The sequence below is a fragment of the Capricornis sumatraensis genome, chromosome 7 (assembly GCF_032405125.1).
Source record: "Capricornis sumatraensis isolate serow.1 chromosome 7, serow.2, whole genome shotgun sequence".
Taxonomy (NCBI): Eukaryota; Metazoa; Chordata; class Mammalia; order Artiodactyla; family Bovidae; genus Capricornis; species Capricornis sumatraensis.
In genome coordinates this window covers 69,501,331-69,521,191 of record NC_091075.1, presented here as the reverse complement: position 1 = coordinate 69,521,191, position 19,861 = coordinate 69,501,331, and the positions used below count along the sequence as shown (strand labels likewise).

Sequence of the window (19,861 nt, the reverse complement as noted above, 5' to 3'; positions counted from 1 at the left end):
AAACTCATGACTTTTGCCATTTTTCATCCTTTTATAAAGATTCAGGTTTCTATCTGGTTTCATTTTCTTTTATCTGAAGAACTTCCTTTAACACCTTTGGAGTGCTGTTCATGGAGTCTTTCAATTTTTGTAAACTCTCTTTAGCTTTTGTTTGTGAAAAATATTTTTACTGTATGATTTTTGACAGTTTCCCCCCATACGTTAAACAATTTTTGTTATCTTTGTTCTTCTGTATGTATCTTTTTTCTTTGGCTGTTTAAAAAGATTTTTCTGCTTATCATTAGTCTTCAGGAATTTATTAGTGATTTCCTTTGTATTGCCTTCTTCATATTTCTTTTGCTCAGCTTTTGTTGAGCTTCTTGTATTTCTTTATAGTTTTCATCATACTTATGACATTTTTGATCTTTATTTCTTCAAATATTTCTCCTATTCTTTGCTTTCTGACGCTCCAGGGATGTATATGTCAAACTACTTGAGGGTCTATAGTTCTAATGCTTCACTGATGCTCCATTTATTATTTAGTCTTTTTAAGGTTCATATTTTATGTTAGCTTATATTGCTTTATCTTCAAGTTCACTAAGTTTTCTTTTGCATTGTATAATCCCATCATGTATTTTCTCGTCTCAGACAGTATTTTTTCATCTGAGACTTGGAGTTGTGTCTTTTTCATCACTTCCATGTCTGTCCTTTTCATGCTCATGCTTTCTTCTATTGTCATCAGTATAGGTGGATGGGCTATACTTCACATGCCTATTTTAATGTCCTTATCTACTAATTCTGTCATCTGTCATTTTTGGGTCTATTTTTGTTGATTGAATTTTGCTTTCCTTTTGGGTTATTTTTTCCTCCTGGGTCACTTTTGATTGGTTTCCAGATATTATGAACTTTATGTTTTGTGCTACCATTTCTCCACAAATTCTAACCATACTGGCTTCTTAACCTTGAATTTTGTCTCCTTAAATTGGTGAGACCACTGGACTTTGCTTGTGATTTTTCTCCTTGTGCTGCAGTGTGGAAACTTCCAGGTCTAAGCTTGTGCTATCATAGGACTCACCTTTTTTGTTTATCTCTTCATAGGGTTTCTGTCCAATGTTGCCTAATTGTCCAAAATCTGAAAACTGTTGTTTGATATATTTTGTCTGATTTTCTAGTTGTTTAAAGCAGGAGAGTAAATCTGGTCATTATTGCTCATCATGGTGAGAAACAAACACCTAAAACGCTTATTGCAGTGATCTTCTTTTCCCCCATTGGCACTGGGAAAGTGATAGGCACATAGTATTTTTTGGCAAATACTTATTGAATTGAATGAACTATTTTAACTTTTAATTGCCTTTCAATAATGTATATTTTGTTTTGAGCTATTTTTATATTCTGAAACTTTTTCTTAAGTAGGTTACAAACCCGTGTTTCTTTAAGACAGTTGTAGTCTGTCTTTCGTTTCCAAGGTTTGGATATATGAGAAGTCAAGGAGTTAGAGTGGCAGATGAAACTTTTAAGTAATTGCTTTGTGTTCATGAATGAAAATTGGGAGAAGTCTTAGACAGCTATATTTCTCGCAGATTGAAAATTAAGAAGTAACAAACTAGAGAGTGCTGAAATCAATTAGCCCGTCTCTGCTTCTTTCCTTTAGTTAGACTCTGATTCTTTGGTTTGAAAATAATTGCCCACCTAATTTATATAATGCACTGGCTTTATTATAGTTAACTCTTAAAAATAGGCAGATTGTTTGCCTAAATTGATTGTAGAGTTTGACCACATGCATTCCTATGGTTAATGTTGTCAGTCTCTGCATAGATAAGTAGAAGAGAATCTCTTATGGAACTATTTTAAATTATAGAATAGTTAACTAAAGGGCACATAAATTTAGCTTGATTTCACTAAATTAGGTCATTGTCTATTTAAACTTACAAGTTCATAGTATAATGTATTCTACACAAGAATGTTAATACTCTTGAATATTCTTATTCTTATAGTGAAAAGAACAATCTTTTGATTTCCCTAATTTCTGTGAATAACTAGTAATGACATTCATATTATGTATGATTTTCAAATTATCTGTTCTTTATATATTGCTTTCCCTTCAGTGTTGCCCTGGAAACTGTCCACCTTGTGATCAAAACTGTGGACGGACTTTAGGATGTAGAAACCATAAGTGTCCATCTGTCTGCCATAGAGGTAAAATTTAATAACAGCTGTAATTTTATGTTTATATTTACATAGTGCTTTATAGTTGATAGAGAGCTTTCACATTTATTACCTTACTCTTAACAATCTTGAGACGTTAGAGTAGTCGCTAGTATCCTTATTTTATGGTCGAGGACATTTAAGCTGAAGAGATTCAGTGATTTCCTTAGGGAATTTTCTAGCAAAGCACCATAGCCAAGATTTGAACCCAGGCCTTCTGAATATAAACTTTAGTTCTTTCTGTAATACCATATTGTTTCCTTTCTTCTACCCAATCTTCCCCATATAGTTTTTAAGCTAATAGGTTTTTCAGTACTATTTTGAATTTTAGACATTTATATGAAATTAAGTTTAGTAAAGGAATGAATATATTCTTTCCAGTGAGTCTCAAAATTTTTTATCTCAAGGCCCTTTTACACTCATTTTGGACCCAAAGACCTTTTGTTAATATGGGTTTTATCTATTGATATTTATTGTATTTAAAATTAAAATGTAGTAACATTATTTTATTTAAACATAGTAATAACCCATTACATCTTAATACAGTAACTTTTTTGCGTGTGAAAAATAAGTATTTTCTGGAAAAAAAAATTGGTGGGAAGAATGGTATTTTGTATTTTTGCAGATTTCTTTAATGTCCAGCTTAGTAGAAGATAACTGGATTCACGTATCTGCTTCTGCATTCAATCTATTGTGATATCCCTTGTCACATAGCTTCTGGAAAATTCTAATCTATGTATAAGAGATCTTGCACACCACCTGAAAGGGTCTCAGGAGTCCCTGACGTTGAAAACTGAGTTAACTTTACTCATTTGGAGTATGTTAGTATGAAGTGAAATCTCCGGAAAGATAGTATATGGTCTTGGGAAGAGCATGGATTTAAATTAAGAGGTCTGAGTCAAGTTTGAACTTAGTAGCTGTATGACCTTGGACAAACGACTATACTGTTTTTTTTTTGTTTTTCTTTGGGATTAGGTGGATGCCAAATATCTCTGTTAATGTCTTCGTCCTTTCAGAAATCTTGGAAGGTGAATGACATTAGTGTCGTTCTGTGTAAGGAGGAAGAAGGCAAAGACTATTGGCCCAAGGTTATAGAACTAACTAGTTACAGAGTCAGGATGTGAACCCAAAACATCAATAAGTATTTTTGAGTGTCTGCTAAGTACCAGGCACCGGGATTACATGAGTGAATGATTTGACAAAGTACCTGCTTTTATGGAACTAATTTTGTAGTTCTCCCTTAATTAGAATAAAAATAAATAAATTAGTACAGAATATCAGATAGTGACAAGTATAATAAGAGAATTAGAGTGAAATTAAAATCGTGTTAGTGGAGATGATATATACTGCTCTACCTAGTGTGGTCGAGTAGGATGATGTGTGAGGGGGACCCTGAGAGAAGTAGGGATCAGACGCTGTGGAAATGGGGATGGGGCGGTGGGATTGCAGATGCCTTAGGACAGAAACATTTGAGAGGACTGAAGTGACTGTCCAAGGAGATGAGGTCAGAGGGAGGGTGGGATAAAGGACTGCTGAGGAAAGGAGAATATGTCTAGGGCCTCAGAAGCCACTGTTAAAACGTGGCCTTCACTTTAAGTTGAAAACTTGACTGGTTGTATGACCATCAAAGAAATTAGATCAGTAGTTGAGAATTTTCTCACCAAGAAAAAAAAAGGCCTCATTGATATTTACACATGATTTTTAACAGATAAACATTTAAGGTATATAGAAGTTTAATCTCTTTGCAAATTATTTGATAGTATATGTAAAAAAGGATTGTGCCCCAGCTCATTATGTATCTTACAGAGAAAGAAAGAGAAAATTACAGGTCAATCTAACTTATGAACATGTTTGTGAAATTAGTTTTAACCACTCAAATCCAGCTAGGTGGTATTAAGATATACATGCAGTAATATATGGTTGGTTTAAGATTAGTAAATCTAATATGTTTCCACTACATTAATAGACTAAAGGAGAAAAGAGATCATTTTAGTAAATGTCTGAAAAACCGTTAGTAAAATTCAAAATCCATATATGATGAAAACTTAACCAGGAATAGCGGAGAGCATCGTTAACCTGATATATAGAGTATCTGCAAAAAGCATAAAGCAAGCATCATACTTAGTGGAGAAATGTTGAAAGCATATCCCCATCTTGTACTCCTTTGAAGCAGATCCCATAAATACTTCAATATGCATCTCTAAAAGATGGATTCTTAACCTGAAAATAGTTAATCTGTTTCTTAATATCAGCAAATATGTGGTGTTCACATATCTTGTTGTTTCATAAATACCTTTATTTTTTTACTTCAGTTTGTATGACTCAGAAATCTTACTAAGATTGACATTGTAGTTGGTTGATGTCTCTAAAGTCTGTTAATCTGTAATTTCCCTCTTTTTTTATGATTTTCCATCTTTTTCTTTAGTCACTTTAGAAACTAGATTGCTTTATACAGTTTATAGAGTCTGGATTTTTCAGAATGCATCTCTGTGGTATTATTGAATTTTTGGCATTTTCCTCTGTATTTCCTATAAACTGTTAGTGGGACTAGTGGTTTGATCAGATCTAGGTTCAATTATTATTATTATTGTTTGGCAGAATGTTTATTTTAAAAAAGCTTATTAGCCCCTAACAAAATTTATCTTAATGGAAAGTGTATGAAAATACCATTGTACAGCTCTTACCACAATTGCATAAGATATGTAAAATCATTATTTTATGTCATTTCCCATTATTCTAGACACCTTCATAATCTAAGTTATACTGTAACTCACAGGAAGAGCATGCTGTCTGCATGTTTGCATTGTGAATATATGAAAGTTCAATGTGTAGTTCTTTTAAGTTTAAGACCGTCTATGGTTATGGTTCCAGAATTATTGGGCTTTTGACCCACTGGTCACTATAACTCTATGCTCCTTTTTCATTAAAAAATACTGTAACTGAAGTTATTTTAGTTTATCTGTCGTGTTGTACAAGTGTCTGTAATGGGTTCATTAGGAAGACTGTTGAGGGAAATTATCCCTTATTCTCAAGATTTAATTAAAAAAAAAGAAAACTAATACTGAAGTTTAGGATGGCAAAAAGATGTTTGATAAGTTTCTCTCTGAATTGCTGAAGATGAATGAAAATTATCATTGTTAAATGTGGAAATTGATACAATGTGCTGAGTAAGAACAGACATAAATATTGCTATTAATTAAAAAAAAAAGTGACATCTAGTCATTCTTTTGGAAGGAACAAAATAAAGTTTGTTCAGGTGAGTCAGGATGACTTGGTTTGCGTTACCATCAAGATAATACTTCATTGGATTATACTTACCAAAACTCTGAAGTCTAAGTCTGGTAATTTGTATGATACATGTGTTTTTTCCCTATGATGTTTTTTGTTTTCTTTTTCTGTGGTCATTATTTAACTTATTAAGTATTTTAAACTTTTGTTTGTTTTGAACTTACAGAATCTTTAACCAGACTATTTTTTATCATTAATCTGTTTTTTATTAGGTTAACTGCTGTTCAGTATTTTGCTTGGTCCTGACACCTAGGCAGTGATGTCTTGAGATACTTACTTCCTAGTTGAAGACTCTTTATTCCTTTTTTATTATTTCATTTTTAATGGGGTGCCCTACTGGGAAAACAGAGTAGAAAGAAAGCCCTTAAGAGAATGTCAAAGCCTTGGGGAGAACTTTTTAGCCCATTTTAAAAGATTTCTTTTCAGTTGGTTTTGTGTGTTTCTACCAACCCATAACAAAAGAAGGTAAAAAACTAAAACTCTAAAGATGTTCCCTTTTGAAATATTTAGAAGAGAATTATTTGGAATTATAGCCTAAAATGAGATTTTACAATTTAGTCTTTTCTCAGAGCATGAGTAATGGAAAATTGACTGTACTTGTTAATAATCTGATGAAAGAAGTCACTCATATTGGGGAATTTATCTTAAAATAATGTACTTGAATAAATGTGTGTATGAAATTAAGCCAAAAAGATTATTGCTAACAGATTTTCCAAAGACTTAGCTCTATTTTGCTTATATAATTTTAATAATGTGTTATTTGTTACTTAGAATAGAACTTTTAGCAAATTTTAAGGAAAATTCTAAAACTTTTTGTTGAAGTACCAGTGTAGATACAGAGAAGTATACAGATGGCAAGTGTATAGTTTGATGACTTTTTATAAACTGAACCTACCCATATAACCAGAACTCACATTATTAAACAGAACATTACCAGTATTTCCAAAACTATTTTTGTGTCCTTTGTAATCATCATCCTGATTTTAAACAAAGTAGATTTAGTTTTTCCTGTTTATTTTATGTAAATGGAATCATACTCTTGCTGTCGAATTTCTTTTGCTCAGTGTTATGTGTGAGGTTCATTCATACTGGTTTTATTCTCATAGTAGAATCCCATTGTGTGAATATACTAAACTTATTGATTCTGCTGTTTATGGGAATTTGGATAGTTAAGGAACTTTCTCTTTAAGTTTCAGACATTTTTTTTTTTTTTTCAGGTAGTTGTTATCCTTGCCCAGAGACTGTAGATGTGAAGTGCAATTGTGGTAATACAAAGGTGACAGTACCCTGTGGCCGAGAACGTACCACAAGACCCCCCAAGTGCAAAGAACAGTGCAGGTTAGTACAAAGCTCTGCACAGACTTACATCTGGTATCTTAGAGATTTAAATTCATATCAATTTTTAATTTTGTTAATATTTTCAGTTTTGCTTTAATGTTCTAAAATATTAATATTCACAATATGATTATTCTGTGTGGAATCAGAATATATATACAAATAAATAATTGCACTTTAGATATAATTGTTCAGTGATCAAAGTAATTTAAAAAAATTGTATTTTATAATTTAGTCGGCCACCAACTTGCCATCATACAAGTCAAGAAAAACATCGCTGTCACTTTGGCTCTTGTCCTCCATGTCGTCAACCTTGCCAGAAGGTTTTGGAGAAATGTGGTCACTTATGTCCTGCTCCATGTCATGATCAAGCATTAATAAAGCAAACTGGCAGGGTAAGAGAACAAATATTACTAAGAGATAATGCATTTCTCTGGGTTAGGTTTTCTTAGTTTTACTTAGTCATACAACAAGCGATGATTAATTACTTGAAAGTGAAAGTGAAGTCGCTCCGTGATGTCCGACTCTTTGCGACCCCATAGACTGTAGCCCACTAGGCTCCTCTGTCCATGGGATTCTCCAGGAAGGAATACTGGAGTGGGTTGCCATTTCCTTCTCCAGGGGATCTTCCCGACTCAGGAATCGAACCCAGGTCTCCCACATTGCGGTCTAACCTCTGAGCCACCAGGGAAGCCCGATTAATTACTTACTGGGTATTAAACACTGTGATAGGAGCTGGGTCATAGGTATAGGGCTTCTCTGGTAGCTCAGCTGGTAAAGAATCTGCCTGCAATGCAGGAGACCCTGATTTGAGTCCTAGGTCGAGAAGATCTGCTGGAGAAGAGATAGGCTACCCACTCCAGTATTCTTGGGCTTCCTTGGTGGCTCAGGTGATAAAGAATCTGCCTGCAATGCAGGAGACCTGGGTTCGAACCCTGGGTTGGGAAGACCCCCTGGCGAAGGGAAAGGCTACCCTCTCCAGTATTCTGGTCTGAGTCCATGGGGTTGCAAAGAGTCAGACATGACTGAGGGACTTTCACATATGGTTTAAGACTTGACCTTCTGTCTTTAGAAGCTTACAGTATAGAAAAGAAAAGAAACCAATAAACAAATGTTTGTAAGAACAGCATAATAGTCATTTTATAATCATGCAGATGAGTTTGTGGGTCCTCCATATATGGTGGTTTAGGGTTATAAATATCTCCTAATTTTTTCACAGATTCCTTCACACATTCAGCAAATATTTACTGAATTCTTACTATGTGTTAAGCATTTTTCTAGGTGCTGGGGAGATAGCAGTGAACCAAACAATGGAGGTTAAATTCCGTTGGTGGAATTTAGATTTTGTGATTCTGTTTTGTTTTGTTTTGTTTGGGCTGATAAGAAGTGGAGGATGCTATGCTGCCTTTGTTCTGTTATTTAAAAACTGCAGTCTGCCTCAATTTTTAATATAAATGTGTTAGAGGGAAACAATGTAGTGGAATTTAAGGATGTAGTAAAATATTTCAATAAGCACAATTTGTTGATTACTTGAAAAAATTTCAACGTGCTTGAGCAGAGGATTTTTGGAACTGTTTTCTTAGATTCTTAAACTGGCCATACAATTTTAATTCCTCTGACTTAAAATTGGTATGTATTTTACTTGTAGCACCAGCCTACAGGCCCTTGGGAACAGCCTTCTGAACCAGCATTTATTCAGACTGCATTGCCTTGTCCTCCATGTCAAGTTCCTATTCTTATGTAAGTATTAGAATTTTAGCTTTTTTTTTCTTTTTAATTTACTTTTGTTGTGGCATGTGGGATCTTTAGTTGCAGTATGTGAACTCTTAGTTGGGGTATGTGGAATGTAGTTTCCTGACTTGGAAACTTGGGCTCTCTGCATTGGGGGCAGAGTCTTTAAGATCTTTTGACATAGTCCGAAGCATATCTTAAGAAACTTCTCCCCTTTTTCTTTTTGTAGTTTGTTATTATTTCAGGCCTAACCTGTAAAGTGGGCTTCCCTGGTGGCTCTGGTAACCTGGTATCTCTTCCCTGGTAGCCTGTAAAGTAGTCTGTCTTTCTGTTTCATTCTTTTCCAAATATATTTTGTATACTGCTTAAAATATTCCTCTAGATAACTTTTTTTGAGTCATTTTCCCCACCTAGTGTTTTAATGGGTCAGTTTAGCCACTACTACTCTTCTTTTGGTTACTGTTTGCATGGATAAATGGACAGATTCTTAGAAATACATAACTGTACTGAAACTGACCCAAAAAGAAGTAGGAGATCTGAGTATAACTAGTAAAGAGAGTAAATTAGTAACAAAAACCTTACCACAAAGAAAACCTCAGGACCAATGACTTCACTGGTGAATTCTATCAAACTTTTAAAGAGTTAACACCAGTGTTTTACTAAGGAGGGACACTTCCTGATGCATTCAGTAAGGCTAGAATTTCCCTGTTAAAAAGAAAAAGACAGGAAATATACAGTCCAATATCCCCTTTTTAATATAGATATAAAAATTTTTAGCTAGATATTAGCAAACTAAATCCAGCAATGTATAAAAAAGAATTACATACCATGGCCAAGTGTGTATATTCCAGAAATATGAATTTGAATCAACCTCAGTCATTCATTCATCAATGATTGATTAAAATCAATCAGCTTAGTTCTTCATCAGTAGAGTAATAGGCAGTTGATAGATGCAGAAAAACATTTGACAAAATCTGACACATTTTCTTGATAAAAACACTCAACAGTCTTGGAGTAAGAGGGAGCTTCCTCAACCCAATGAAGGATAGCTATGAAAAACCCATAGTTACCATCACACTTAATGGTGAAAGATTTAAAGGTTTCACCCTGAATATCAGGAAGAAGACTAGGATGTTTGTTCTGCCACTTCTGTTGAATGCTTTACTACAGATACTAGCTAGAGCAATTAGACTAGAAAATGAAGAAGTAAAACTGTTTGGATTTTCAGATAACATGATCATGTGTATGGAAGATCCTAAGGAATCTTTCCAAAAATTATTAGAGATATTAAATGAGTTTAATGAGGTTATAAGAATCATGAATATACAAAAGTCAATTTTATTTTCTATACACTAACAGTGAACAATCTGAAAATTGAACTAAGGAAACAGTTCCATGTCAAATAACATTAAGAAGAATAAACATTTTGTTTATTTAATAAATTTGATAGAAGAAATCCAAGATTTCCACACTGAGAACTATAAAACGTTGGTAGAATTTAAAGAGGACTATAGTACTGACATCCAGATAGACATAAGGTCAAGTGCATAGAGCTGACAGCCCAGAAGTAAATGCATACATTTATGGTCAGTTGATTTTTGGCAAGAGTGTCAGAATAATTAAATAGGGGAAAGAATACTTTTTGTAACAAATGGTTTGGGGACAATTGAATATTCACATGGAAAATGAGCTCAAATTCTTACATTGCAGCATATGTAAATAGTAACTCAAAATGGATAAGAGGCCTACAATTAAGGACTAAAACTACTAAACTCTGAGAAGAAAACATAGAATAAAATCTTTGTGTCCTTGGGTTAGGGATTATTTTATTAGATATGACACCTAAAACATAAATAAGAGAAAAAATAAATTGGAGTTCATAAAAAGTAAGTCAGAGGACATTATCAAGAAAGTGCACATTAAGGACACTATGAAAAAATTGCAGATAGCTCACAGAATGGGAGAAAATGTAAATATATATCTTATAGGAGTATATTATCCAGATTATGTAAAGAATTCTTAGACTGAGAGACAAAAAGACTAATAATCCAATTTCAAAATGGTCAAAAACAGAATAGGTGTTTCTTCAAAGATCTACAAATAGATAATTAGTACATGTGAAAAGATGCTCCATGTCACCAGTTAGGAAAATATACATCAAAACCACCAAGAGAGAGCATTTTATACCCACTAGGAATGCTAAAATAAAACAGACATATGATGTGTTGGTGAAGATGCGGAGAAATTGGAGCTGTTATACATTGCTATTGTGAATGTAAAATGGTGTAGCTACTTTGGAAACAGTTTGGTAGTTTCTCAGGAGACTAAACAGAGTTACCATATGACCCAGCAATTTTGCTTTAGATCTATACCCAGGAAAATTGAAAATATATGTTCACAAAAACTTGAACATGAATGTCCATAGCAGCATTATTACTAATAGCCCAAAAAGTGAAGACAACTCAATTGTCTGTCAACTGATGAATGGATAAGCAAAATGTGGTTTAGTCATACAATGGAATATCAGTTCAGTTCAATTGCTCAGATGTGTCCGAATCTTTGTGACCCCATGGACTGCAGCATGCCAGGTCTCCCTGTCTATTGCCAACTCCTGAAGTTTACTCAAACTTGGGTCCTTTGAGTTGGTGATACCTTCCAACCATCTCATCCTCTGTTGTCCCCTTCTCCTGCCTTCAGTCTTTCCCAGCATCAGGGTCTTTTCAGAAGAGTCAGTTCTTTGCATCAGGTGGCCAAAGTATTGGAGTTTCAGCTTCAGCATCAGTCCTTCCAATGAATATTCAGGACTCATTTCCATTAGGATGGACTGGTTGGATCTCCTTGCAGTTCAAGGGACTCTCAAGAGTCTTCTCCAACACCACAGTTCAAAACCATCAATTCTTTGGTGCTCAGCTTTCCTTATAGTCCCAATTCTCACATCCATACATGACTACTGGAAAAACCATTGCTTTGACTAGACAGACCTTTGTTGGCAAAGTAATGTCTCTGCTTTTTAATATGCTGTCTAGGTTGGTCATAACTTTTCTTCCAAGGAGCAAGCGTCTTTTAATTTCATGGCTGCAGTCACCATCTGCAGTGATTTTGGAGCCCAGAAAAATAAAGCCTCTCACTATTTCCATTGTTTCCCCATCTATTTGCTGTGAAGTGATGGGACCAGATGCCATGATTTTAGTTTTCTGAATGTTGAGTTTTAAGCTAACTTTTTCACTCTCCTCTTTACTTTCATCAAGAGGCTCTTTAGTTCTTCTTCACTTTCTGCCATAGGGTGGTGTCATCTGCATATCTGAGGTTATTGATACTTCTCTTGGCAGTCTTGATTCCAGCTGGTGCTTTATCCAGCTCAGCGTTTCTCATGATGTACTCTGCATATAAGTTAAATAAGCAGGGTGACAATATACAGCCTTGATGTACTCCTTTTCCTATTTGGAACCAGTCTGTTGTTCCATGTCCAGTTCTAACTGTTGCTTCCTGACCTGCATACAGATTTCTCAAGAGGTAGGTCAGGTGGTCTGGTATTCCCATCTCTTTAAGAATGTTCTGCAGTTGTTTTGATCCATACTGTCAAAGGCTTTGGCATAGTCAATAAAGCAGAAGTAGACTTGCTCGTGAGTGTCTAGGAGTCTCTGGCTGAGATGTGGGTTGGCAGTGGCCTGCTGCAGGGCTGGCAGCACTGAGTGTAGCAGTATATGCATGGGACCTTTTGAAGGAGGTTGCCATTATCTTCATTACCTCCACCATAGGTTGGCCCCAGGTAAATAACAGGGAAGGAACACAGCCCCACCCATCAACAGAAAATTGGATTAAAGATTTACTGAATAGGGCCCTGCCCATCAGAACTAGACCCAATTTCCCCCTCAGTCAGTCTCCCCCATCAGGAAGCTTCCATAAGCCTCTTACCCTTCTCCATCAGAGGGCAGACAGACTGAAAACCACAATCACAGAAAACTAACCAATCTGATCATATGGACTACAGCCTTGTCTAGCTCAATGAAACTTATAAGCCATGCCATGTAAGGCCACCCAAGATGGATGGGTCATGGTGAAGAGTTCTGACAAAACGTGGTCCACTGGAAAAGGGAATGGCAAACCACTTCAGTATTCTTGCCTTGAGAACCCCATGAACAGTATGAAAAGGCAAAAAGATAGGACACTGAAAGATGAGCTCCCCAGGTTGGTAGGTGCCCAATATGCTACTGGAGATCAGTGGAGAAATAACTCCAGAAAGAATGAAGAGACAGAGCCAAAGCAAAACAACACCAGTTGTGGATGGGACTGGTGATGGAAGTAAAGTCTGATGCTGTAAAGAGAAATATCGCATAGGAACCTGGAATGTTAGGTCCATGAATCGAGGCAAATTGGAAGTGGTCAAATGAGATGGCAAGAGTGAACGTCAACTTTTTAGGAATCAGCGAACTAAAATGGACTGGAATGGGTGAATTTAACTTAGATGACCATTATATCAACTATTGTGGGCAAGAATCCCTTAGAAGAAATGGAGTAGCCATCATAGTCAACAGAAGAGTCTGAAATGCAGTACTTGGATGCAATCTCAAAAATGACAGAATGATCTCTGTTTGTTTCCAAGGCAAACAATTCAGTATCACAGTAATCCAAATCTATGCCCAGATCAGTAATGCTGAAGAAGCTGAAGTTGAACAGTTCTATGAAGACCTACAAGACCTTCTAGAACTAATAGCCCCAAAAGATGTCCTTTTTATTATGGGGGACTGGAATGCAAAAGTAGGGAGTGAAGAAATACCTGGGAAATAGGCAAATTTGGCCTTGGAGTGTAGAATGAAACAGGTGAAAGGCTAACAGTTTTCCAAGAGAACGCACTGGTCATAGCAAACACCCTCTTCCAACAACACAAGAGAAAACTCTACACATGGACATCACCAGATGGTCAATACCAAAATCAGATTGATGATATTTTTTGCAGCCAAAGATGGAGAAGCTCTATACAGTCAGCAAAAGCAAGACCAGAAGCTGACTGTGGCACAGACCATGAACTCCTTATTGCCAAATTCAGACTTAAATTTAAGAAAGTAGGGAAAACCAATAGACCATTCAGGTTTGACCTAAATCAGATCCCTTACAGTTATATAGTGGAAGTGACAAATAGATTCAAGGGATTAGGTTTGATAGAGTGCCTGATGAATATGGACGGAGGTTTGTGACATTGTAAAGGAGGGTGTGATCAGGACCATCCCCAAGAAAAAGAAATGCAAAAAGGCAAAATGGTTGTCTGAGGAGGCCTTACAGATAGCTGTGCATAGAAGAGAAGGGAAAGGCCTAGGAGAAAAGGAAAGATATACCCATCTGAATGCAGAATTCCAAAGAATAGCAAGGAGAGATAAGAAAGCCTTCCTCAGTGATCAATGCAAAGAAATAGAGGAAAACAATAGAATGGGAAAGAGTAGAGATCTCTTCAAGAAAATCAGAGATACCAAGGGAACATTTCATGCAAAGATTGGCTCAATAAAGGACAGAAATGGTGTGGACCTAACAGAAGCAGAAGATATTAAGAAGAGGTGGCAAGAATACACAACTGCACAAAAAAGATCTTCATGGCGCAGATAATCATGATGTTGTGATCACTCCCCTAGAGCCAGACATCCTGGAATGCGAAGTCCAGTGGGCTTTAGGAAGCATCACTATGAACAAAACTAATGGAGGTGATGGAATTCCAGTTGATCCATTTCAAATCCTAAAAGGTGATGCTGTGAAAGTGCTGCAAATATGCCAGCAAATTTGGAAAACTCAGCAGTAGCCACAGGACTGGAAAAGGTCAGTTTACATTCCAGTTCCAAAGAATGCTCAAACTACCGCACAGTTGCACTCATCTCACAGACTAGTAAAGTAATGCTCAAAGTTCTCCAAGCCAGGCTTCAACAGTACGTGAACCATGAACTTTCACATGTTTAAGTTGGTTTTAGGAAAGGCAGAGGAACCAGAGATCAAATTGCCAATATCCGTTGGATCATCCAAAAAACAAGAGAATGTCGAAAAATTATCTACTTCTGCTTTATTGACTATGCCAAAGCCTTTGACTGTGTGGACCACAACAAACAATGGAATATGATTCAGCCATAAAAATGCATGATTTTTTGATATATTTTCATGTTACATGGTTGAACCTTGAAAACATTTCATTCTAAATGAAAGAAGCCAGACACAGAAGGCCACATAATAAATTTATATGAAATGTCCATAATAGGCAAATCCATTGAGACAGAAAGTAGGTTAGTGGTTGCAGAGTCTGGGGATAGGAGACCATGGAGAATGATTCTAATTGTTTCAGGGCTTCTCTTTGGGTCATGAAAATATTCTAGGATTAAGTCGTGGTGATTTTAGTTACACAACCTTGTGAATACACTAAACACCTCTGAATTGTACTCTTTAAACGTATACATTTTATGGTATGTGAATTTTATCTCAGTTTTAAAAAGGAGAACATGTATAAAGATCCTTCTAACTCTGATATGATTTTTTAGTAATATGCATAACAAAATTATTGTAAAGTATATATTAAAAATATTACTTGTCACATGAATTATCAAGGTAATATAATTTCTTATTACTGTACAGTGTTTTTGTTTTCCTGTCCTCTTGTTTTAAAAATAACATTACATTTGATAATAATTTGGCCATGTGGTATAAGAATTCTGAAGATGTATGTATAACATATATAATATGTGCTATATCATTTAGGGTGCCTTTAGCTTCAAGTAACAAACTCTAAATAAAAAGCAACATGGTAACATTTATTTCTTGCACAGTTAGACTGATGTTAGAACTGCTTCATAGTTGGTTAATCTGATTAATTCAGATACCTCATTGAGGGCCTAAATTTTGTCCTTACTTTGTATCCTTTGTATAGTCTTTGCTCTCTGGGTATTTGCCTTTCTGATAAACTTCCCATCCAATTAGTAAAGTTTCCAAAGGGAGAAATGGAAGCTGTTTGTGCCTTCAGCCATCATTTTCTTTAAAGACTGAGGAAATTTTTCCCGTAATAAAATTCTTCTTCACTTTTCATTGGCCAGAGTTGGATCACATGACAGTTTCTAAACTAGTCTCTCGAAAGGGACATAAAATATTTGCTTTGTTTTTTTAAATGGACTTTATTTTAAAGATGACTTTTTAGGTTTACAGGAGAATTTCACAGAAAGTACAAAGAGGTCTTGTTTTCCTGCCATTCACACACAGTTTCCCCTGTTTTTAATATATTACATTAGTATGGAATTATAGTCTTTAAAAGTATAAACTTTATGGCATGTGAATTTTATCTCAGTTTAAAAACCAAAAACACACACATATATATAAAGGTCTTTGTAACTGTGATATAATGCTTTTTCAGTGGCATGTGTAACATAATTATTATTATTATGAAGTATATGTTGAAATGTATTATTTGTCACATGAACTATCCAGGTAATATAATATCTTTCTTAGAGCAGAATTTTTTTACAGCTGAGGAACTGATACTGATACATTATTATTAACTAAAGTTTATAGTTTACATTAGGATATACTTTTCCAGTTGTATGTGCATAATCTCCTGCCTGCATCCACCATTACTTACCATACAGAATAGTTTCACTGCCCTAAAAACATCCTGTGGTACACTTGTTCATCCCTCACCTGCTTGTGCCTCAAGCCCCTGGAAACTGTTCATCTTTTTCTTTCTTTTACTGTCTCTAGAATTCTTCCTTTTTCAAATTGTCCTGTAGTTGAAATCCTACAGTATATAGCCTTTTTAGCATGTTGCACTTAATAATTTACATTTAATTTCCTGTATGTCTTTTTATGGCTTGATGGCTCATTTCTTTTTATTGCTAAGCAATATTCCATTGTACCACAGTTTGTTTATTATTCACCTGTTGAAGGACATTTTGGTTGTCAAAGTTTTAGCAGTTATGAAGAAAGCTGCTGTAAACATTCATGTGTAAGTTTTTTGTGGTCATATTTTTCAACTCATTTGGGTAAATGTTTAGGAGTGCTGATTCTGGATCATATGGTAGACCTATGTTTACCTATATGAGACAGCGCCATTTTGCATTCTCTCCAGCAGTGTATGAGAGTTCCCTTTGCCCTGCATCCTTACCAGCAAATATTGTCAGTGTTTTGGATTTTAGCTGTCCTGATGGGTGTGTAGTAACAGCAACATCTTATTGTTGTTTTAATTGGCATTTCTCTAGTGGTAAATGATGTTGAACATCTTTTCATATGCTTATTTGCCATTTGTATATATATAAAGTGTCCTCTGTTCAGATCTTGCCCATTGATTTAATTGAGTTGATTTATTATTATTGAATTTTAAGAGTTCTTTTATATTCTGCATACAAGTCCTTTACCAGCTGTGTTTTTCCAAATATTTTCTCCCAGTCTGTGGCTTATCTTTTCATTTAAGTGTTCTTATTTAAGTGCTTACTGCAGAGCAGATGTTTTGGGTTTAATGAAGTCCAACTTAGCCATTTTTCTTTCCTGGATTGTGCTTTCGGTGTTGTATTTAAAAAGTCATCACCAAACCCAAGGTAACCTAGATTGTCTCTTCTTGTGTTTTATAGTTTTGCGTTTCACATTTAGGTCTTTGATCCATTTTGACGTAACTTCAGACAGGTATAAAGTCTGTTTGTATTTTTTTCCGTGTAGATGTTCCTTTGTTCCAGCACCAGCTATGTGCTGAAAAGTCTATCCTTTCACCGTTTGATTACCTTTCTCTGTCAAAGATCAATCGACTATCTTTGTGTGAGTCTGTTTCTGGGCTCTCTGTTCCATTGATGTGTTTGTCTGTTCTTTCACTAATACTGTACTATCTTGATCACTGTAGCCTTGTAATAAGGTTTGATGTTGGGTAGTGTCAGTTCTTTGCCTATGTTCTTCAGTACTGTGTTGGCTATCCTGGGTTTTTTTGTTTTTCCATAAAGACTGTAGACTCAGTTTGTTGATATCCACAAAATAATGTGATGGGATGTTGATTGTAATTGTGTTGAATCTAGATGAAGTTGGGAAGAAGTGACATTTTAACAGCATTGCACCTTTCTAAAGATGAACATGAAATATCTCTTCATCTATTTAGGTTTACTTTTATTTCTTTCATCAGTGTTTTATAGTTTTCTTCATATAGATCTTATTATTTATTTTGTTAGATTTATATCTAAGTATTTCATTTTTGTGTGTGCTAGTATAAATGGTGAAAGTGAAAGTTGCTCAGTTGTTTCCTACTCTTTGTGACCCCACGGACTGTACAGTCCATGGAATTCTCTAGGCCAGAATACTGGAGTGGGTAGCTTTTCCCTGCTCCAGGGGATCTTCCCAATCCAGGGATCGAACCCAGGTCTCCCGTGTTGCAGGCGGATTCTTTACCAGCTGAGCCATAAGGGAAGCCCAAGAATACTGGAGTGGGTAGCCTATCCCTTCTCCAGTGGATCTTCCTGACCCAGGAATTGAACTGGGGTCTCCTGCATTGCAGGTGGATTCTTTACCAACTGAGCTATCAGGGAAGCCCGGATATAAATGGTAGTGTGTTTTTAATTTCAAATTCCAGTTCAGCAGTTGGCTTTTGTATATTAACTTTGTATCCTGGAATCTTTCTATAATCACTTATTATTTCCATATGTGTTTATTTTTTATTGTTAATTTAAAAACCAGTAGAGTTAGCATCTTTGCTTTAAAATATTCTTTTTGAAGAATGTATAACGTTTTCATTTTTTTTCTTAAAGGGAATGTCTTGGAAAACATGAGGTGAGTTACAGGCACAAGCTTTAACTAAAGCTTACAATCTATTAATATATTCCTCTTCTATATGATGGCTATTAGAAATAACAAAGTCAATGTATTGTCTTTTTAGTGCTCTAAAGAGTATAAGAGTTTGTCTACTAAGTATTCAAAAATATACAGTGCTTTTATTTGAGAATTAGCCTATGAATATGCATTCACTACAGAAGCATTATATTGTTGAGTTTCCCTTTTAGGAATAGGATATTCTGCTTCTTGGCATTCATTCTTTGGATTTTTTTTTGATAGATTACTTTGATTTTGATAGTAATTATTAATAAAATATGTTAGATAGAACTTGTTCTCAAATGAATAACAATCATTTTGGAAACATGCTTCCAGTAGGCTGTGTATGTGTGTACGTTGCTGCTGCTGCTAAGTCACTTCAGTCATGTCCGACTCTGCGACCCCATAGACGGCAGCCCACCAGGCTCCCCCGTCCCTGGGATTCTCCAGGCAAGAACACTGGAGTGGGGTGCCATTTCCTTCTCCAGTGTATGAAAGTAAAAAGTGAAAGTGAAGATGCTCAGTCGTGTCCGACTCTTAGCGACCCCATGGACTGCAGCCTACTGGGCTCCTCTGTCCATGGGATTTTCCAGGCAAGAGTACTGGAGTGGGTTGCCATTGCCTTCTCTGGTGTATGTTGCTAATTTTCCTTTTTTTCTTAAAAAAATTTTTTTTTCTTAAATTTTAAGGTGAGCCCTCTACCGTGTCATGCTGTAGGACCGTATTCTTGTAAAAGAGTTTGTGGACGAACCTTAACTTGTCAGAATCATGTATGTATGAAAGAGTGTCACAAAGTAACTGAAACAGATTCCTGCACTGACAAAAAAAAGGTAATGTCCTTGGATTGAATGTATACATGGTTATGATATGCTTAAAACACTTTCTTTTAATAATTATGCCATACATATTTTGCTATAATTTCTCTCTCTTTTGTTGCCCTCATCCCTTCTCCTTCCTTGCTTTTCCTAAGACAACCAGCTTTAACACTTGGCGTAAATCTCTCTTTATCTTTGTGCTAGCTCATAATAATATGCCTTTTACTTTGGTACTCTTTACATGCTGTACCTGTGTTACTACATAGGATTTGATTTTATGATAAAAGTACAGAAATTGTCCTTTTTAGACAATAGCGGCAGTATCACCTCTACTGCTATCCGTTTATATCTCAAAGTTTTGTCTGGAGCATTTGCTCTCAGCTGTTTTTTAACTCTAAAATGGGTAGTAGGTGACGTTCGTGATTTTAATAAATTCTCTGTTGGCAGTAAATAACATCACAAATATGGGATATGTGTAAATTGTGTGAGATTTACTAAAATTAGCATTTTACAAGCATATGAGATATCAACCTTAAAAAAAAGTCTAAAAGTTGCCATTTTGCATAGAAAAACAAATGTAGCTAATCAAATTTCAAATAATATAAAATTTTATTTTTAAAGTATTGTTTTTTCTTAGGTGTCCATTTTGTAGGGAATCCTAATAATTTAGCAGTGTGCTTAATAAGGAATAAGTCAAACATTTTTAA

General features: G+C 35.4%; 1 protein-coding gene across 2 annotated transcripts in view; it reads left to right on the top strand.

Moving 5' to 3' along the window:
• Positions 1-19,861, top strand: part of NFXL1 (nuclear transcription factor, X-box binding like 1) — a 55,071-nt gene that overhangs the window by 15,210 nt on the left and 20,000 nt on the right. For both annotated transcript variants that reach the window (XM_068975251.1, XM_068975252.1), the window contains exons 11-16: positions 2,085-2,175; positions 6,690-6,810; positions 7,043-7,202; positions 8,456-8,547; positions 18,279-18,300; positions 19,029-19,169. In XM_068975251.1, the coding sequence (XP_068831352.1) occupies positions 2,085-2,175; positions 6,690-6,810; positions 7,043-7,202; positions 8,456-8,547; positions 18,279-18,300; positions 19,029-19,169 (627 nt within the window). The remainder of the gene's footprint in view (positions 1-2,084; positions 2,176-6,689; positions 6,811-7,042; positions 7,203-8,455; positions 8,548-18,278; positions 18,301-19,028; positions 19,170-19,861) is intronic.